General features: G+C 48.2%; 1 protein-coding gene across 1 annotated transcript in view; it reads left to right on the top strand.

Moving 5' to 3' along the window:
• Positions 1–1,033: 1,033 nt before the first annotated feature.
• Positions 1,034–22,490, top strand: part of LOC142573732 (uncharacterized) — a 110,566-nt gene continuing 89,109 nt past the window's right edge. Inside the window, exon 1 of the mRNA XM_075683037.1 lies at positions 1,034–1,211. Within this exon, the coding sequence (XP_075539152.1) occupies positions 1,042–1,211 (170 nt within the window). The 5' untranslated portion in view covers positions 1,034–1,041. The remainder of the gene's footprint in view (positions 1,212–22,490) is intronic.

The raw sequence follows: 22,490 nt of genomic DNA, 5'->3' as shown, positions 1-22,490 counted from the left end.
ATAATCACTTAAGGCTGCAACAGAAGTTTCAGTGGGTGCTTGCACGAGACGGCAATGGTGTAACCCGATTCTCGCTCGAGCATAACGCATTGCATTGCAGCCCTGAAACTAATAAAGGGGTGCCGGAAAATGTTTGGAGGCCCAGATAACTGCTCCCTGCATGGTAGCAAACGCCGCAGGTTACGCATTACTTTCCTCTGGGACATTCCAAAGTTACAGCGCTTGCGCGTGCCCAGAAAGCGCTTCGAAGACTTCCCCAGAACAGCCAGCTGCAGGTTAGTACATTCTATAGGGCTAGTGATGTGCGCTTGCTGTGCTGCGACGGTTGCGACGCGCGACTCCGCGGCAAGCGGTCAGAACCGAGGTCGAGCGGTGGGTGTGCTCGGAGCCGCCCGGTCATCGTCGGCGGCTTCGGCGGCGCGCAATTGGTCGCCGGTGGCCGGCGGCGCGCGCCCGCCGACAACGCGCGCATGCGTTGGCCGACGCCGTGCGGGGCCCCCCGTCCTTTCTCTCCGCCGCTTCCGGGAGCCGCCGCGCGCTCCGCGACGGGCCAATGTTATTCCTGCTTGCTCCTCATCCGGATTAGCGGAAGCCCTACCTGGGGGATTGGACCACGGAGAAAGCCGGTTTTATTTCTTTTCTTTTCTCTCTCTCTCTCTTTCCCCGGCATGCTAAAACCTAATCCGCAAAAGGAAAACAAGCGCCAGGGCGCATAACCAAAAGGGGCGCTTGTGTCCGTCTGGCGCGCCCTCCTCTCGCCCGCGCCGAGCGAAGCACGGGGGAAGAGAAAGAGTTTTCGAGAAGCAGCCGGAGGAAGCGCGCTTTTGGGGACTTTTGTTTGTTGTAATAACAAACTTATTTATTTATATGGATCCCTCGCAGGAACACATACACAGGCACACGTATATATATATTTATATATAAATATAAAGATATATAAATATCAGAAGCAAGAAGAGAGCTGTTACGGGTGGTCTTTCCAGCAGAAGACCTCATGAGGAAAAAAATCGGCGGCGGCAGAGCTTACCGCGACTTCGAGCCATGCAGCCGCCTATTCGGAAGCCCTTCTCGCCCGAGCAGCGAACGCGGCCAGGGCCGCGTCGTCAATCGGCCGCCGGCATTTGGAGCCGTCCTTTCGATGCTGCCGGGCACGCCGGCGCGCGCCAGGAAAGAGCCGCCGGTGGCCGCCTCCTCGCCAGTGCTCGTGGCAGGTCAGTGACGCATTTGTTGCTCGAGGCCCGAGTTTGACGGGGCCGTGCTCGAACGCCCTGTTGCGCTCAGATGCACGCCACGAGGGAAAGTTGCTTACACGTGTGCAGTGGGCCGACAACCGAAAGATAACTGCGGCGCCGAATGAGGGACTGTGCAGAGAAGCATGCGGGCGTGATCGCTCGCGAGCACGCGCGTGGGCACGTACTCGCGTGATTCCATTGCCAGTGTTGACAGCTAATGTTGCGCTGAACTGAAACGCAAGACGAGAAAGAAGACGAGAGGGGTGTACACACCGTCTTCGGGAGCAGTACCTCTCCCGTCTTTTTTTTTTTTTCTTGTGTTCTGCTTCAGCTGCATCTTTCCAGTTGACTGTTACCAAACGAGTAGCCCGGGGCACAACATCATAGATCTGTGACGTTTTAGCTGGCTTAAACGAACTGCGCGTGCACGTATATCATGGTCAATTCCGTCGCGTGACTGAATTCGTTGGAGCTCGAGTTCGATAGAACATTAAAAAAAAAGAAAAGAGCGGGAGAAATTCAGAAATGGGCGCGCACTTGGGATGTCACTCCGCATCCGTCTTGCATACCCTGCAGCGCATTGACGCTCTTTTGTTGCCTGCGCGTTAACGGTCCTAGCCTTACCGCTAACACTACATAAGAACGACTATCATTACATGCATATAAAGTTTTCTAATGCCACAGTTGCATCGCAGCGTACCAAACCTAAGGCACTACAGTACCCGTTTCTGAACACTGCACTGTGTGACGTAAATGCATGTTTGCACACCATGGAGCGTGAGTCGGGTGGCGCATGCGTGCCTGAGTGTTCCCACATTAACGAAACCTGTTCGAATGCTTCGTAAGATGAATTATGTCTCAGTGCAGCCAGTCTGTGTATTTATCGACCGTAAAATTGTCCAATTTTTCGACATGCCTTGGCGAGTCGTGCAGCTATGAACATGATGTCGAGTGACAAATGGTTGGTTAAAGAGCCGTGCTCGGCTTCCATTTCTGACGTGCAGGAAGAGCGGTGCTCATCATATCCTCTTCATGATGGTCACGTGCGTTAAGTCATTTGCTTCTACAAGAAAGTGCACCTTGCCAAAAAGTGGCATATAAAATATTCAAACCTGCAATGTGGGAAAAAAAACGGAAAGGAATGATTGTAAACAGGCCGACATTTACGCCGCGCGTAAACAAAATCAGTCTATAGCAGGTTTCTTTTTACAATTTTGCTACCAACTACGGGGCGGCTATTGCTTTCCCAATATTTCCATCCTTATAAATAGAAACGTCTATGTTCTTCGTATGCGTATAAGACGGCGATCCGGTGCAGCCACTTGCGAATTTATTCGCTGCAGAAATAACGTTTCATTTTACCTCACCCTCAAGGAAGGCGTCTGTATATCTTGATACAAATCTACTAAGATTGTTTCCATAATTACGAAGTATAATACAACTTGGTTGTTTCAGCAAAAGGCACGTATGAGCATGTTTAGATGGTATCGGAAGTACATTTTCTTTTGTTCTTTTCTCTTTTTTTTGTGCGACCAAGGACATGCACTCACGTTCGCTTGCCATAAATTATTATTTCTTTCTTCAACAGTGGGACGGTGTACCAGGGCTCATGTTATTGCTTTTGTTTATTGCATTTCCTGCGTTATTCAGGGTATTTCTCATCCATGATAATGTTACATATGACATTGCGATTCAACGCCGTTTCAGATATGTCTAATATGTGGCAGTCAACAGTCCTCACTTTACGTCTTTCTTTATCCATCCACGTTGCCTCGTGACACAGCCTATTTTGTAAAGTGACAAATTATGTTTAACTAATACCTAATCAGGAAATTGATGTGATGAAAGTTTTTCCTGGCGCTCTTAGCTGGAAACTTAATTTTACCGATAAGGAGCCCCGTGTTTCCATGCAGACCTACTAGCTTTTTCTTTCGGTATACCAGCGTAACAATAATCATTGATCACATAATTATACGCACAAAATAGCAGCTTTCTGGGCTTTTTATTACATGTCGATACATCCAGGGTTCATTAAGCGTCTGTACTATCTAAAAAAAAAAAAAAAAGAAACGTTCCACAGGTACATAAACGGCAAGCTTTTGTGAATGTAACATATTTGAACGAGGATTTCGCGCGTTATGTTAAATAACAAGCGTGGACTCACATTACACATATGGAAAATTTTGAGCTGTCGGGTTACTTATCAGGGGCCGAATTCACAAAGCTTTCCATCCGTAAGTGTTCTTTGTCACAGGTCGGCCTTCTTCGTTAATCATATGCCCAGCATCAGGATTTCCTGGAATTATCTCTTATGAATAATTCTACCGTAATAGCTCTTTGTGAATACGGGTCCGGATATCAAGGAATGGAGGTGAAAAAGTGAAGAAATTGTCGAAGGTGAAGTAAATATAAAAGCGCTTCTTTTAACCGTGAGGGCTACTCCGCTTCCCGTAAGAGTGGTTAAAAGAAATTATCTCACTTTCTCAGTTCACTCCCACAACAGAACTCCATCGACTTCTGCAGGTGCTACTAGCACGTGTGCCTGGTAGTTCCACATGCAGCGTCCAGTTCACTAACACTGGCAGAAGCACAAGCACCGCCTTTAGATTGGTTCGCGGCGTGGAGCAGCATGTTGCCGCCTTTTCCGACTTCTCACCCAGCGCTGTTTACAACCGCTCGTTTTCCGAAGTTAGAGTCATCCCAGAAGACGGATGATACGGGGCCTGTCCCAACGTGCGTTCTGCAGTTTCCAATGTAGACTCTTTGCACCCTGATCTAACCCTCCCTGGGTTTTCCATTATTGATGGGCATATTGAATAATTGATGCAGTGATTGACTAATTGAATGATTTGAAATAATGGCAACTTCTATTGCCGTTTTCTTTTTTTCTACAACAAATAATTTTCGCATGGCGGACAAAAATTTAGTAAGATACACCGAGTAAAAATGGCAAGAACGTAAGCGCGGGCGCTCTTAAGACAATATATTTAAGTATGGGTATATTAAAAAAACAATTCTCAGTTTTTACGTACCAAAACCCCGGTCTGATTATGGGGCGCGTGTAGTGGCCGACTCCAGATAAATTTTGATCGCCTGGGATTATCTAACGCGCCCCTACATCTAAGTGCGCAAGTTCTTTTCCCTTTCGGCCCCATTGAAATGTGGCCGCCACGACCGGAATCGAACCCGCCACCTCGACTTCAACAGCGCAAAGCCATAGCCATTGACGGGTGAGCACGAGGAAATAAAGGTAAACATGTAGCATCAGAAAACACGGCACAACAATTAATGACGTGCTGCACTGGCGACACAACTAGGCACAAGAAAGAAAGAAAGAAAGAAAGAAAGAAAGAAAGAAAGAAAGAAAGAAAGAAAGAGAGAAAGAAAGAAAGAAAACGCCATATTTTACCGAATATAACGGCATAGTGTAATTTCTGTGTTCAACCATACCACCTGCTTTTTTATCTTTGTTTAGTTTGAACATCCAAAATCAAGAAAGGGGCTCACAGATGAAATAGCACACTGTAGTATAAAGTTTATAAACAGGGATAAGGTGCCTCAGAAAGGCTGACCAACGTTTCGATAGGAGGACCTATCTTCGTCAATTTTAAGGCGTCCTCGTCATCCTCGGCGTGTTAGTTTTAAAGGGCTAGTACAGTGACGTCACGTGCGGTTGTTGTCGGTGGCGGCTGGTTGTAAAGCGAGATACTTCAATGAGAATGAGCGCTGCCGGGAGAGTGAGAAGGCGGGGCCCGCTTTCCCACTCTCCCGGTCTTGTCTGATGTTGCGTTTCGCCTGCGACACGTGGTTTTGCCGGCGCGACGGCGGCGGGGCGGCGGACATTTTGGCCCGATCGTCGTCACCGCAACACTCATCGCCAGGTGTTTCCAGGCGCGTCTGCGGCGATGCGACCGCCTAGGGATTTCGTTCCAGTCATTGTGCCCGAAGCAGGCGATGCCAAAGCAGGGATCTCATTCCAGTTATTGGGCCCGAAACAGGCGATGCCAAAGCAGGGATCTCGTTCCAGTCATTGTGCCCGAAACAGGCGATGCCAAAGCAGGGACCATCTTCTCGTTACAGTCATTGTGTCCGACCGGCAGCGCCACGACAGTGTGCTGCGCAGCGCCACGACAGTGTGCTGCGCAGCGCCACGACCAGGTGCTACGAGATCGTGCGCAGCGCCACGACATGGTGCTACGGCATCGCTACGACAGTGTGCGTCACCATTAGCCCATTGTACATTCACGTGCTCGTCTTTTGAGGGGTTCCTTCTTGCCCTCAACTGCGAGAGTATAAAAACAGCTGCCCCCGGACGCCAGAGAGGGGCTCCGATTTCTTCCGTTGAGTGAAGTGCTCTCCCGTCTCTCTACTTCGGTCAAACCTGACCACCAACTCTTTGCGATGTTAAAATAAACAAGTTGTTTCGTTGTTACCTGTCGACTCATGCTTTGCCGGGACCTTCGGATGCTTGCAGTTGTACCCCAGGCCGCCAGGCCAACGCTACCCTTGGGGCTTGCGACCCAGGTACAACCACGGGCGTCAGCGCCGAGTTCCCAACAGATCGTACCAGCAGTCCGATCCAAATATCTGGTTGCCAGCGGTGAGATCGCCTACGACTTCAAACAACTGTCTGCCAGCGGCGAGATCACGACAACGGAGGCCAGCAGCAAAGAGATGCAGTTGACAGTATGCTGAGCAGCTCAACGACGATCCGGGAGCAGTGCAACGAGCCCTGTGTGACGACTGGTTGCCTGCAGCGGAACGACTGCGCGGAATTCCTGCCTGCGAGGTTTGGTGAGTGCGGGACTTTCTTCTTCTGAGCTTTGCCAGGCTTTTTGTTAGTGTCAGAAACAGAGCTGGTAATTGTGGTTGTCGTTGCTGCCGGGTTAGTTGCGGCAAGACAATAGTAAGCAGTAGAGAAAGCAGCATTCAGAGCAGCCATGGATTTGAAGTCGTTGCGCAAACCGAAATTGTTAGAGCTTGCAAGAGAGTTGGGTCTGGAGGTCTCGGACAAACTCAGAAAACCAGAACTGATAAAGGCTATTCTTGAGTTAGAGGCTGAGGATGACGAGCTGTCGGAATGCCTTGAGACCATGGAGGAGAGGGAGACTGCAAAAAGACAGGAGCGCGAACTTAAAGAGCAAAAAGAAAAAGAAGAGCGCGAACTTAAAGAACAGAAAGAAAAACAAGAGCGTGACCGTCAACACGCTTTGGAAATGAAGCGTCTTGAGGTAGAGATGGAACGCGCTCGTAATGGAAGTCAGGCACACGGTGCAGGAGAACGCGTATTGTTCAAAATGACTGACCTGATGCGGCCGTTTAAGCTTGGAGAGGACATTGGTTTGTTCCTGGTTAACTTTGAGCGAACGTGCGAGAAGCAGGGGTTCTCTCGGGAAACGTGGCCACAGCGCTTGCTCACTTTGTTACCCGGCGAGGCGGCCGACGTAGTCGCTCGCTTGGATAGAGAGGAGGCAGAGGATTTCGACACAGTGAAATCGAGTCTTCTAAAAAAGTACCGGCTGTCTGCGGAGGCGTTCCGTCGGAAGTTTCGGGAAAATGAGAAAGGCAGAAGTGAGTCATATACAGAGTTTGCGTATAGGCTTATGTCGAACATGCAGGAGTGGCTCAAAGAAGAGAAAGCGTTTGGTGACCACGATAAAGTTCTGCAGTGTTTCGGGCTAGAACAGTTTTATAGTCGGTTACCGGAGAACGTGCGATACTGGGTCTTGGATAGGCCAGACGTGAGTACGGTGGCTAGAGCCGCTGAGCTAGCCGAGGAGTTTGTGACGCGTCGAGCTCGCGGAGCTAAGGACGGTCAAAAGGGTGAATTTGGCTCCAAGTCTGAGAGGCCAAGGTTCACGCCCATGAGATTTAAGGGGGACACGCGTAGTGAGGATGCGAGTGAAAGCAATCCGACCAAACGTAAAGAGACGGCAGCCGAAGCCGAACGCAGAAAGCGGTTCGAGATGAGGCGAGCGGGCGTTTGTTATACGTGCCAGAAGCCGGGTCACTTTTCGGCGCAGTGTCCGGAAACAACACCAAAAGTTGTGTTTTTTTCAATAGGCAGCACGGACGAGAACATGAAGCTTCTCGAGCCTTACATGCGAGACCTCCTCGTGAACGGGAAAGAGTGCCGAGTGCTTCGCGATTCCGCAGCTACGATGGATGTAGTTCACCCGTCTTACGTAGAACCCCATATGTTCACGGGCGAGTGCGCATGGATCAAGCAAGCCGTGGAAGCTCATAGCGTGTGTCTGCCGGTAGCAAAAGTGCTTATTGAAGGACCTTTCGGAGCGCTTGAGACGGAGGCGGCAGTGTCATCTATGCTGCCACCCCAGTACCCGTACCTATTTTCAAACAGGTCCGATCACCTCCTGCGCGAGAAGGGGCTTTTGTTTGGTGAAGCTAGTGTTCAGGCCTTAACCAGATCGAAGGTTCGGGAGCTCGCTGCAAAGGCGGTAGTTGCGGGGCCGACGTTATCAAACAACGAAAAAGGGTCAGAGGCGCAGCAAGCTGATATTCAGAGCACGCCCGAACAGAATAAAATTGAGTCTGTAGCGTTGAAGGCGCCAGATACTGGAGAGGAAAATCCCGACGCGGGAAAGTTAGAAGAGCTATCTACTGATTTGCTCATCGCGCCTACGTCAGACGGACTTGATAGGTTGCTAAAAGTCAGCCGGACGGCTTTGATAGCCGAGCAAAAAAAGGATGGCAGCCTGGAAAACGTGCGCTGCAATGTCAAAGAAGGTATCGCCAGGAAAACTGCGCGTTTTGTGGAAAGAGGTGGAGTCCTGTACCGGAAGTATCTAGACCGAAGAGGAGTGGAGTTCGATCAGCTGGTCGTGCCTCAATGCTATCGTCAGGATCTGTTGCGCTTGTCACATGGGGGTTCGTGGTCCGGACACCTAGGAGTTAAGAAAACTAAGGACCGTCTCTTGCAAGAGTACTATTGGCCAGGGTGTTTTCGGGACGCAGACCATTTCGTGAGGACATGTGACACTTGTCAGCGGGTGGGCAAACCAGGGGACAAATCGAGGGCGCCGTTGAAATTGGTACCTATCATTACGGAGCCTTTTAGACGGCTCGTTATTGATACAGTGGGACCTCTGCCGGTAACAGCCACGGGGTACAGACACATTTTGACTGTGATCTGCCCAGCGACAAAGTTCCCTGAAGCAGTGCCGCTTAAAGAACTCAGCTCAGTAGAGATAGTTAATGCACTACTGTCCATATTTGCGCGAGTTGGTTTTCCTGCAGAAATTCAATCAGATCAGGGCACAGTGTTTACTAGCGCTTTGACGACAACTTTTCTCGAAAGGTGTGGGGTAAAGCTGCTACACAGCTCAGTGTACCACCCACAGTCGAATTCCGTTGAGAAGCTCCACTCCGTCATGAAGCGCGTGTTGAGAGCCTTGTGTTTTGAACATCAAACTGACTGGGAGCTGTGTCTGCCTGGGGTGATGTTTGCTTTAAGGACCGCGCCGCATGCGGCTACGGGGTTTTCGCCAGCTGAACTGGTGTACGGTCGCTCGCTTCGATCTCCGCTTCGCATGCTTCGAGAATCATGGGAAGGTAGGGGCGACGACCCAGTCGTGGTGGAGTACGTGCTTAAGCTCCTCGAACGCTTAAGAAGGGCACAGGAGTTGTCAGGTGAAGCAATGGCAAAGGCCCAGCAGAGGGCCAAGGTTTATTATGATCGGACAGCCAGGGCCCGTCGTTTTGAGGTTGGCGATGAGGTCATGATATTGCGCACATCGCTAAACAACAAACTAGACGTGCAGTGGGAGGGCCCAGCACGAATTGTTCAGAAACTGTCGGACGTTAACTACGTGGTAAGTCTGCCAGGAAAGCGGAAAGCACAGCAAGTTTACCACTGTAATCTGCTCAAACCTTATAGACAAAGGGAAGCAGTGGTGTGCATGATGGTAAACGTTCCTGAAGAGCTTCCGGTCGAGCTTCCGGGACTAGGCTCAGTGACGAACAGGGAAGACACCGGTCAAGTCATTAGTGACCTTATCAGTAAAGCACCGCTGTCGCCTGAGCAGAAAACCGAACTACACCAGCTATTACAAGAGTTTCAAGGTCTGTTCTCTGAGAGGCCTGGTAGGACTTCTGTACTTACTCATGCCATAGAACTTACCTCCACAGAGCCAGTACGATCCAAGGCGTATCGGGTGTCACCCCGCCAGAGCGATATTATGGAGGCTGAGGTAAAGAAAATGCTACAGCTCGGTGTTATTGAGGCAGGTGAGAGTGATTATACCTCCCCTTTGATTTTAGTTGAGGTACCGGGCAAGGAACCTCGTCCTTGCGTCGACTACCGCAGGCTTAATTCCATCACTAAGGATCAAATTTATCCGATCCCTAACATCGAGGAGCGCCTTGAGAAAGTTAGTAGCGCTCAGTTTATTTCCACCCTAGATCTTGTCAGGGGTTATTGGCAGGTTCCACTTACAGAAGAGGCTAGTAGGTATGCGGCGTTCATTTCACCAATGGGAACATTCCGTCCTAAAGTGTTGAGTTTTGGTTTGAAGAACGCGCCATACTGTTTTTCAAGTCTCATGGATAAAGTGTTGCGGGGACAGCAAGAATTCGCTTTACCGTATCTAGACGACGTAGCGATATTCTCCGCATCCTGGTCTGAGCATATGACACACTTGCGGGCAGTGCTAACCCGCCTGCGCGAAGCAGGCTTGACAGTAAAGGCTCCTAAGTGCCAGTTAGCACAGGCCGAGGTTGTCTACCTCGGTCACGTGATTGGTCAGGGTCGTCGCCGCCCCTCTGAAATAAAAGTGGCCGCTGTGCGAGACTTTCCGCAACCGCGCACAAAGACCGATATTCGGTCGTTCTTAGGTGTCGCCGGCTACTATCAGAGGTACATCCCTAGGTACTCTGATATCGCGGCTCCCCTGACGGATGCTCTAAGAAAGACAGAGCCTCAAACAGTCGTCTGGGACGAGACAAAGGAAAGAGCTTTTAGCGCCCTAAAGAGTGCCCTAACAAGCCAGCCTGTGCTACGATCGCCAGACTATACAAAAGGGTTCATTGTTCAGTGCGATGCTAGTGAGCGAGGCATGGGCGTTGTACTGTGCCAACGGGAAAATGGAGAAGTAGAACACCCCGTCCTGTATGCTAGTCGTAAGCTGACCAGTCGTGAGCAGGCGTATAGCGCCACCGAGAAAGAGTGTGCATGTCTCGTGTGGGCCGTTCAGAAATTGTCATGCTATCTAGCCGGCTCGAGGTTTATCATTGAGACAGATCACTGCCCTCTCCAATGGCTGCAGACCATCTCTCCCAAAAATGGCCGCCTCCTGCGCTGGAGCCTCGCTTTACAACAATATTCCTTTGAGGTGCGTTACAAAAAGGGGAGTCTCAACGGTAACGCCGATGGCTTAAGTCGAAGCCCCTAACGTAGGAATCAGCCTCAAAATTGTTTGTTACTGATGTTTTTCTTCCTGAGGCAGGATTTTTTTTAACATATTGCTTTTGTTTAGTGTTTCAAAGTGATGATATGCTTTCTAGTGCAATTTTTCAATTTGTGGACGCGTTCTGAGTGATGCTAGACTACTGTAAGGAACTAGGCAGTGGTATAAAAAGGGGAAAGAGCCTGGCAGGGCTTAGTGAGGGTTGTGCCGTGCTTGCTGACTGAGCGGTTGAGTTTTCAGCGTAGTTCTAACGCTTGCCGGGAACGAGAACAAAAATGTGAACTCTCCCGAAGTCACTTTGCAGTGTCCCGTGCGAACCTGAACGAGAGAACGAGGCCTTCTCTGTGCGCTCCGCTCAAGAAACGTCAAGGGACGCCCGACTTCGGTTATGAGCATCATCGAGCGACATCCCTCCGGACAGCGGATGCAGTCCCCTGTCCATCGGGATCTCCTTTCCCCGGCGGGGCGGTCTGTTGCGTTTCGCCTGCGACACGTGGTTTTGCCGGCGCGACGGCGGCGGGGCGGCGGACATTTTGGCCCGATCGTCGTCACCGCAACACTCATCGCCAGGTGTTTCCAGGCGCGTCTGCGGCGATGCGACCGCCTAGGGATTTCGTTCCAGTCATTGTGCCCGAAGCAGGCGATGCCAAAGCAGGGATCTCATTCCAGTTATTGGGCCCGAAACAGGCGATGCCAAAGCAGGGATCTCGTTCCAGTCATTGTGCCCGAAACAGGCGATGCCAAAGCAGGGACCATCTTCTCGTTACAGTCATTGTGTCCGACCGGCAGCGCCACGACAGTGTGCTGCGCAGCGCCACGACAGTGTGCTGCGCAGCGCCACGACCAGGTGCTACGAGATCGTGCGCAGCGCCACGACATGGTGCTACGGCATCGCTACGACAGTGTGCGTCACCATTAGCCCATTGTACATTCACGTGCTCGTCTTTTGAGGGGTTCCTTCTTGCCCTCAACTGCGAGAGTATAAAAACAGCTGCCCCCGGACGCCAGAGAGGGGCTCCGATTTCTTCCGTTGAGTGAAGTGCTCTCCCGTCTCTCTACTTCGGTCAAACCTGACCACCAACTCTTTGCGATGTTAAAATAAACAAGTTGTTTCGTTGTTACCTGTCGACTCATGCTTTGCCGGGACCTTCGGATGCTTGCAGTTGTACCCCAGGCCGCCAGGCCAACGCTACCCTTGGGGCTTGCGACCCAGGTACAACCACGGGCGTCAGCGCCGAGTTCCCAACAGATCGTACCAGCAGTCCGATCCAAATACTGACTAGTCTATGGCTAGTCGATTCGTCCATTCGTCCGTCCGTCCGTCTGTCGGTCGCCTGTACACCGAAAATTTCTCCGGCGAAAAACAGAGAGAGAGAGAGAGAGAGAGAGAGAGAGAGAGAGAGAGAGAGGGGGGGGGGGGCACGATTATCCTATTTCCTGATACATGACGCCACGCCACCTGACCCTAAATTTCATTGACAAGGCTGGCGTGATGAAAGCGGTGACGTCAAAATCCCTGTTGCCTGCTCGGGAGCATACCCATCAGATTATTTGGCAGTCGGGCTAGGTAACATGACTTCATGGATCGGAGTGAAAAGGCCTTGTTCCATCTGGGTGGTGTTGAATTAGCTGAATCAGCAACGCCGCGAGCAGAACCGGGTACGAGCTCCTCTAAGCCGTGACGATGCTGCAGCCCGGGCACAAGAACAGTCTCATGCAGCCGAGCGCAAGCAGCAACTGCGTACCGAGGATCCGACAGCCTACCAAGCCGTCATTTAATGAACCATCGGAATCAACCCAGTGATAAACACCGGGGCCGCACGTTTCAGCTTCGCTGGTTAACCACCTATACGGAGTGTTCGGGCGGTGATTTTTTTCTTTTAGGAGATCACCTTTGTTAGGTTTTAAAACGAATAACATTGCCTATGAGCGGTTTGTCTTATCTAATAGGGTGACAGGAGGCGAGGAGCACCCTCAAGTGGAGAGGGTTTCGATGGGGCCGAGCCAGCGCAGTGAAAATAGATAACCAGAAGAAGAGGGTGGTGGCGGCGTCTGCGACTGGCCAGCTTCCCCTTACTTATCTTGCCGTGGCTGGTCGAAAATCGCGGTGACGTGCAACCGAACGTTAAATATGCCACCATAACGGATCCTCATCAAAGAAGAATTGGCAGAGCGATCTCGTAAACGTACCAAAAGGTCTCGATAACATCATACTGCCAGGCAAAAAGTTTTATTGTACGGAAGTAAATCCATGCTCTCCGTCATGTGCGAGTAGCTGGTGCCTGAGCAATTGGCGGGCAGCCGTCTTTGTTTCCTTTCGGAACGGGACAGCCTCCGGCTATTCAAAAAAAAAAAAAATTCGCCTTTGTTTTGAATATTAATGCATCTTTAACGCGTACACATCACTTTGACGCGGTGAGTTTTCGCAGTTTTGTGATGTCGCCTTACAGACAGGCGGAGTGGGCGCAGCCCGAGAACTTTTGACTAATAGCACAGGGCTAATGGTAAAAAGGCGTCAAATCATAAATAATAATTTTTTTTCTTTTGTTCGGTCTACTCATGCATAATGATTGTGTACACGTCGTATTAGATGGGGAGCTAAAGCGGCTTTCATGACGTCGTGTGACAGGCAGGCGAAGTGGGGTGGCCCGAAAGTGTTTTGACCATTCGTAGAGGGCTGATTGCAGAATTTCCAGAGAAAAGTTTGGAGTAGCTTTACGTTATAGCGCCTTATATCAGTAATTCAAAATTCCTCTACACATTGCTGGTAAATTCACTGTTTATTCCTCACCTGCATGGACATTAGACAGACGTGAAACGTGTCGGCAAATAATTCACGCCACGTTACTTTAGCGTCCTAAAACGCCCGAAATACTAGGCATTCGCTAGAGAGTTTCAGCGACAATTTTAATGACTTTGCAGCTATACATAGCGAAAATTTAGCAACTTTCATTTCTCACATTAGCAACGCGCTTGAAAAGAATTGACAACACTGCTGCAGACCCTCTGCTTGGGCACATTAGAAGAGGCTCAAAGCGTCCCGTAGTCGGCAAATGACCTCCACGCTACAGGACAGACTCGAACAACGTCCCCTATATTCAATTTGGACACTCATTATGTTAGTAATATTTGTGCAACCAAGGCTGGTTGCAGTGCAACCTGGGCATAAAATAATTGGTCTTCATCTACTATACACCAAACTAGAAATTGTGCAAAAGCCCATAATGGGATTGGCGCGTTAGTTCAAACAAATAAAAAGAAAAGGTTGGTGCTAAGTTTCAGTCCTTTGAAATTACGGAAATTGCATGGGTGCGTCTTTAGAATTCCGTTGCAGGCTGTGCAGAACAGAACATCGTTGTAACAGCAACGCCTGTCACAGAGGCCTGTATCGTTACCAAATCTTAATGTATTAGTATACCCTCGCTCGTCTCTCAACCTCAACAGGCGAGCCACACGCGCGTGTAAGGCAGTTTGTAGGCGCACATTGAAATTAACTGCGTTTGTGAAGCATCACGCACTGTGGCCTTCGAAAACAAATCCCAGTACGTCTGCATGCGCGCCTGCGGTCACAGCGCAATACATTTTGTGCGCAATATTAAAGACACCTGAGGCACACTTTCACTCAAACATATTCGTGGGTGAGGCTGAAAAAGGTGGTTTCTTAAAGCGTTTCATTATCCTTAGTTACGAACCATTATGAACCCGTATGAACCGGTTCAAACAAACCATTCTATTTTGCTCCGGAGCTTAATTTTAACCCGAACCGAATACCCTGCCTGGGATAGCACAAAAAGAGACTGACGATTAAGGCGGAGGTGAAGGGCTCCACATATGCAAGCTGTCGTAAATGTTTCGCGAGATGGAGCGCGATAGCGAAGATTTGTGAATGATTTGGAGAAAAAGGCACTGACACTGCCAGCTGATATTCATTGACAGGATTCATTGACAGTGAAAACGATGACGATGATGTTGGTGATCGTGCGACAAGCAAGGTAGGCGCCCAGTTGATGACGCAGAAAGTGGATGGATCATTATTTAATAAGCACTTTAGTGTGCGTACTTCTTCTGTCACTGAGTTCATCAGAACTTAGCCTATCATGAATTGACAGCACTCTAAACATCACTGGTACTTGTAATTTTTTTGTGTGTGCGTTGGGGGGGGGGGATATACCAGAATATTTAAAGCGAAGCCAAGTGAGTAGCCATCGACAGAGCGTAGACGATGCCTGAGCTACAGTAAAACGAGGGACCTTGGTTGGTGACTGTAGCAGGTCGCGCTACCGCCAAATCAAGAGGGTGTTGGGAATAAAAACATCGATTAGTCACCTTTCGGTTATTAATAATTGTGGATTAATTTAAAATCCCGAAAAGCTGCATTTTGAGCAATAAGGGACATAAGGGCAAACGCGTTCTCTGTCAGCCCTGATGAACTAGGAATTACTTATTATGGTCGGATACAACACGGTTCTTTAATACGTTTCTTATCAATCATACGGAACTGGGCAGGTGCTGACACTCTCTCTAGCTTTAATTTAACAGAATTAACAGAATTAACGTAGCAGCACTATTTATTGTCTATCAGCAAGTCTCTCCCCCCTCACCCCTCGTCGGTTCTCAAGATAACCATTTTTCATTTCAGAAAAAAATAAAAAACAGCAGATTGCTCACTCCCAGAAAAGGCAAGGCTTACCCTAAAAAGCCACGACTTTAACGTGCTCATTAACAAAAGATTCCAGTGGCCGCATATTTAACTTTGTTGTTTACTCGTTTAGAAAGCAAGTAACGCTCACGCAAGCTGTCATAGAATCAATGCGAGCCTTTTTTAGAATTTGCCCTTCCAGGCTCTGCTTCTCATTCAAAGGACCAGGGACCGAATTCAGAAATCTTTTCGTTCGTAAGTGCTGATTTTCATTGCCTGATCACCTCCGCTAATAATATGTCCTGCATCCCTATTGGCTGACACGAACGCTTTTAGGGTAAGAACATTTTGTGAATACGGGCCCTGCTAAAAAAAAAGAAAACACAGCAAGCCAGACACCTGTGGTTGCTTAAATTTCACTGTTTGTGGCATCTCTTGTTACGGCAACGTAGAAAACGAAAGACACGACAAGCGTAACACTTTTGGTTACACAACGTATTCAATAACCGGCCCTCTGCACTTTCCCATTGTAACCGATGTTGTTGGCCCGTTTTGTGGATGATTGCTTGTACGTTGTCAAGTAGTCCCAGCCAAACAGTATCCTGTCACACCTGAATTAAGTTGAGCCTGCCATAATGTTTACAGGCGATTATGAGAAAGACAGGCTTCCTCATTTCTTGGGCGCCATTGTAGCAACAAGAATAAATTGTGGACTACATTTTTCTATGCATCGGACACCTACCCACAAAGAGCGCTGTATATTCATAATGATTAAAATCATCCTGATTACCGCGAGGCATCAGTCGTCACGTCCCTTATCAACAGGTCACGAAGAATTTGTTCAACCAAGGACACACGGTAGAGTGAATAGAAAGAGAGATTTATACATAGAGAGATAGAGAGAGATGCTGTCCTTAATAAAAAAGCTCGGTATTTTTACCTGGCTGATGGCCCGGCATGCTACACCAGGTCTTCAGTGAAAAATGTGATTTGCTCAGTGATCACAAAAACACCTGACACGCACGCATATGTTCATGAAGTGTAATTAAGGCCGGTGGTTTTCCAAAATTCCGTAAGTGCTTTCGTTGCGCGATATCCGCCAGCAGTGCTTTGCCACGGGTCAATAATGTCCAGGAGTCTCCGCCTTTAGTCGTAGTACAAATGCAACGCAGCCTTTAAAGATTGTCTGTCTCATTAGTAGTGCAATCAAATAAACATGCTGTAAGTCACCATGAGCATTGCGAAATTAACACATTGGCGAGTCTATAACAAATGTTTCCATAAAAAGTAGCTGGTTGTAATGGACGTTGAGCCTGATGCGATAAAGGCCATGCTTGGTATTGCCTACTGAGGTCATCGCAGCATGGATCAATTTTATGAAGAGATCTATTCTGAAGGTTCGCGTCACACCACACAGAACGCTGTGAACGCCATGCTATACAGTTGATACCAAAGACTCCGCGATTTTGTAAATTATGGGGTTTTACGTGCCAAAACCACTTCGGCGTGCCAAAACCATGAGGCACGCCGTAGTGGAGGACTCCGGAAATTTCGACCACCTGGGGGTTCTTTAACGTGCACCTAAATCTAAGTACACGGATGTTTTCGCATTTCGCCCCCATCGAAATGCGGCCGCCGTGGCCGGGATTCGATCCCGCGACCTCGTGCTCAGCAGCCCAACACCATAGCCACTGAGCAACCACGGCGGGTTCCGCGATTTTCGCCGAACATGATATTTCAATTGTCTCCTTCAAATTGCCATGTGCGCCTGTAGCAATGCGATCAGCATGAACATTGCCTTGCATGCCATAGTGGGTACGCAACCACTGCAAGGCAATGCTGTGGCGCAGTTTACGCAAGCTCCTGGGGCCTTCGACAAGATGCTCTTGTGTGCATTGTGACTACAGCAACTGCAAGGCCGCTCGTGAGTCGGTAAAGATGACCCATGATTGAGTTCTTAGATCTAGAATACAAAAACAAGATGCCCGCAGTGCAGCTGGTTCAGCGGCTGTAGCTTAAGTGCGGTAGCTAAGTGTGGTATTGATGGTCGAGGCACATTCAGGCCACCGTCGGGACACTGAACAGGTCGGTGGGTGCTTTGTCACTCGCTTACACGTAGGGTCTTCGCAAAGGTGCCTCCCGCAAAAACCAAAGCCAGGGTCGCAAAGCCGATTCATGAAAAGCTGCTGCAGCTTACTGAGTTTACGCCTTAAAAGGAAGCTTTAGCTCGGGCCAACTCCGACGCGGCCTATTCAAATACATGTAAAACGCAAAAAACATTTTTCTGAGATAACCCCTGGACTGATTTTAATCAAATTTCCAGCATTTGAGAGAGAAAGTTAAGTTCTAGTGACGGTTTGAAGCGTAATTTCGATTTAGAGCCTGAATTTTATTGCAAGGATTTTCAAAATTCGAGCGTTTGAAATAAAAATAGACGCACGTAGTTTATAAATGAATAGCTCGGCGTAACAAACAGATATCACGGTTCTGTAAACGGCATCCGTGAGATCATTCAAAGCGGACAAATTCGATAGGTTAATTTATATCTTACGTGAATTTGTTACGTTGTGTACAAGGGTTCTGCAAAAGCTGTATTTCCATAATACAGAATTTTTTTCAGATTCATGTCCAACATGTCAATTTTGACCACTTTAGGTGTACTATCAGAAGCAGTCCACAGAATTGGGATAATGTTTTTCAATGCTGAGTAACGGAGCTGTAAACATGATAGTTTTCTTTTCTGAAAATTTGCCATTTTTGCCAACTTTTAGTAAAAAATTTACTGTCTAAATCGAAAATTGGAAACAAACAGTCACTAGATCTTAAGTTTTTCCATTAAGTTCAACAAACCTCGTCAAATTTGGTGCAGTGGTTGCCGAGAAAAACGAATTCTCATTTTACATGTATTTAGATAGGAGCACCCGAGCTAAAGCTTCCTCTTAAGAAGGAGTCGGAAGTGGCCCAATACATTTGGTTGAATTTAATAAACCTAGCTGGTTGACACCTGCAGCGTTGATGTAATGGTTTTGACGTTGCGCTGCTAAGCCCAAGGGCGCGGGATGAAATTCTGGCCGCGGCGGCAGCATTGCGATGGAGGCGCAATGCAAAAAACGCCTGTGAACCGTGCACTGGGTGATTGTTAAAGAACCCCAGGGGATGTCGGCGGATTAATTTTGAATACGTAGAGTTCTTTAACATGTACAGGGCGAGCATAATGTAACAATTCCATCCCGTTCCTTTACGCGCTACTTCAGTGGTCCGAGCTGTGCTCTGTCTTCGCTATCACCGACATCAGCCAGTCGGGATCGTTGGATGATAAGAAAGGGATGAAATCGAGCGAAAGGAATCCTTACATTATATACTGGTTGAATTAGTAAAGGCAAGGTGCAGAAGACCAGGACTCTAGAAGAACACAAACGACAGGACCGGCGCCTCAGGTTGACGCACAGAATGGCAGGATCGGTGCGAAAGCTTTGTTGAAAGAAAGGGCCCAATGTAGAAGAAATATGCTCAAGTAAAACTCTTGCTTGGGCTAGTTGGTTCATGCTTGAATTTGACGGCGCCGGTCCTCTCGTTTGTGTTCTTCTTGAGTCCTGGTCTTCTGCGCCTTGCCTTTACTAATTCGAGCATGAACCAACTAGCCCAAGCAAGAGTTTTACTTGATTATATACTGGCCCAACGATTGTACCAGTTACCATTGCTTTTCTGTATTGAGGTATGTTTCTAGTCTATTCCGCGTGCCGGTCCCGTTCATAGTGCAGCCTAAAAATGAGGGCCCGATATGTGGCCCTGTGGGACAGCTGGTCGGCGTGATGTTCGCCGGCGGGATTCGATCACAGTACCACCCGCACAGTAGCCCGCTCCCCAAATCATTACGACACGCAGGCATGCCTGAAGAGGCAGAATAGAAGATCTTTAAATTTCCGGCACGCAAGCTAACGACTGGAAACGCTTGGCGCGTTTTACAAACGCCAACGGTATCTCGTCGGTTTCACTTCGTGCACCGTCGATGTGCGATGCTTGCAACACCACCGATGACTCTCTTCATCGCGTCGCCTTTGTCAGACGTATCGTGGCTGATAATGCTCTGTTAGTTCTATCTAGTAGTGATCACCTTAAGCGCTGCGTCGCTGTCACAACCGCGCATAAGTTGAACATCGTCCGAGAAGTCCAAGCACAACTGTGGTTCTTGCTGTCGCTGTCAATGCTTCGCTATCCGGGCGAAAGTGACCTTTTCTTGAAATAAAATGGCACGGACGCTTCTCCCCAACAACGGCGTGCCTCATAATGAGATTGTAGTTTTGGCGTGTAAAACCCTGGAAATTATTCAAAATTAATTCACATGTCAACATATCTCAAAATGTGGGCCGATACCAAAAATACTGCAGTATAAAAATGCAAGCCGATACCACAGATAGTGCTGTCTAAAAATCTGTGCCGATCGCTAAGATAGTACAGTAAACAAATTTAAGAGTCTGACGTTCCTCCTACTCTCCTGACGTGAGGGGTAACGCGATAGAATGCCGCGCCCAGTGACTCCAGCCCTATCTCACCCCCAAATCGCTCAGGAAGATTGTCTTTAATCGACTTCAACTGGAGGTTCAATCGCCGTTCAACATTTCTTTTATATATATATTCCTCCTCCTTCGGAACGTGGCCACCGAAGGAGGGAATTGAACGCCCGACCTGCTCAGCAGCAGAACGCCATGATGATGACGATGATGACCTTAATCCCACAAAGCTGAAAGGCTCATACTCGATACGCCGACTTTGAGAACCAGAAATTCTGATTTAAGCGCGAGGAATTTCAAAACAAAAGATATAGCAGCATTTATCACGCGCTAGACCGAACCCTCAGTTGTCGATAGCTCAGCAAAATAAGCACTAATTACCATATAACTAAAAAAAAAAGATTTGATTTTTTTTTGTACGAATTTACTCTCTATGGCCAGAAATAAATGGTGATCAAGTTCTTCTAATATTCTTTTATGTGGAATGGTGTTGGGGTTTAGTGGGGTTGCAGGCAGTGGCGCCATTCCGCTCAAGGGGATTGGCCGAGAGTGGCGTGGACTTTATAAATGAGTATTACAAGTATGAATTCAAAATATATAACGACATTAATTGTACATAAGTGAATGGCAAGAATACTAGAGATATCTTTTACTTGCACAGTCAGCCTGAATGAACAGTGATACACGTATCTAAATAGAATAGAGGAGCAAAGAAACAAATGACCAATAAGATTAGCAATGAAATCGGCGGGATTCGCCAAGAAACTTCGCTATAGTGACGCATATATCTCTGTAGGAGGGACACCGAACAAAATCCTTGACAGACAACAGAACAGGAGAGTCCAACGCAGCTAGGCCACCCTGTCGCAGTCTGATTTTCAATGACATTTTCCCTCAGCGAGGAGAAATGACGATGGTTCAGCCACTCGTACACCGCTGTGGGAATTTGCGGCTTTTACATCGAGGCATCGTACACACCCCGTCTTTCGAGGAATTAATATTGCTGGGAAGGATCGTGGCAATAACTCAAAATATTAAGCATATCGTCTGTCCGTCGTTTATTACGTGCAGTGTGAAATATTTGCTGGTTACGGGAATTTTCGATGCATTCTGTTTTTTTCGGTGTCCTGTCTGTGCTCACGGTAAGAGACATGCCAACACTTTAATAGTTTCATAAATCGTTTTATTCCTCAGTAGACAAAAAAGCGTGATGTGCCACGCAATGTTTTTATTAGTGAGCTCCAACTCAGATTAAAGTAGCACGAACAGGTTATTATATTCAGCACCTTTTTTAAAAACTTGATGACACCTGTATTATCTGTCAGCTAAGGATGAAATTGCCGAGGAAAAAAGATATAAGGGAAATGTTGGCGGTTAACTGTGTGAAATTAGAAGAATGCTTTCGAGAGGCATTCATGCGTTTAACTCGCATGACCTGTGCTTTTTTCACCTTGTGGTTTTTATTGTGCGAAAAGAAATCCATTAATATAGTTTATTCGCAACAGTTTGTATTACAGTGCGTACTGCACGGTTGCAGGTCGTTTAAAAGAATATGTGGACAAAATACGCATTTCACAAGACTAGCGCTTTGCAATGTAGCGCATTGCAATAAGCAATTATTGAACAGATTATAAATAATATATTTTATTTTGGCTCTCCATTTCTCGTCGAATGTCATCGAAATTACCAAGGACGCGAGAAAAAAAGGTGGATGGGGTTGGGGGAGGGGGAGGGGGGAGACGCTGCAGTATAGCTCGGCTTCCCTGATGAAAAGCCCTGCGCACGCCTGTGGCGTTAGCTTCATGAACGCAATAAACGGAACTAAAAGGTAGACAAAATAGCAGTGACGGGTTTAATATAGATAATTGTCAGCTGCGACTACGGCGTCGCCGCAGCCGTACCGAAGGAAGGAAGGAAGGAATGAAGGAAGGAAGGAAGGAAGGAAGGAAGGAAGGAAGGAAGGAAGGAAGGAAGGAAATCAACTTTATTCGACGTCCTGCAGGCCACGAGAGCTTTGTGCTCTCACGGAGTGGACATCTCCCACGACGGAACCGGGAGGTTGAGTTTCCTGGCGGCGTCGTGGACCTGCTGGACGGCCCAGAGTTGGGGAGCGAGTTCTTCGCTCCGGATTGCTTTTTCAAACTTGCGCTTGTCCTGTTCGGAGTTTATGTGAGCTTGCGAGCACGGCCAGAGTAAATGATATATATATATATACGTTAAGGGATCTATTGCAATTGGTGCAATAACACTTGTTGTAGAGCTCAGGCATGCAATGGTGAATGGTGTAGTCTGTTTTGCGTGGGGTATGTGTCTGTTTGTAGCATTCTGAGTGTAACTGCTTGAGCTCGAGTGAGCGCGCGGTGTGGCCTGCTATACTCTCTACGTTGTAGGTAGTAGTGTTTAGTGATTTCATTGTATGTAGTGGGGGCGTCCTTGTTCTCCGAGTGGTCGGGTGAAGCAGCGCGGTCTGTAAGAAGTATTCATCTGGCGTCACGGTGCGCCATTTTGCTGTCCTATAAGCTTATCTAACTTATCTCCAGAAGCGCAGCTTCTACTGTGCTTCTAGAGATAAGCAGATCGCGATAGAGCGCAGCTTTTTATCGTGTTGGCTGTACAACTAAATGGCGGCCTAGACGACGTCAGCGCCATCATATCGTCATCAGCTATGAATTTATCAATAAAA

Source organism: Dermacentor variabilis, chromosome 1 (assembly GCF_050947875.1).
Source record: "Dermacentor variabilis isolate Ectoservices chromosome 1, ASM5094787v1, whole genome shotgun sequence".
In the NCBI taxonomy this organism is placed as follows: Eukaryota; Metazoa; Arthropoda; class Arachnida; order Ixodida; family Ixodidae; genus Dermacentor; species Dermacentor variabilis.
This window is presented reverse-complemented; position numbering and strand designations above follow the sequence as displayed.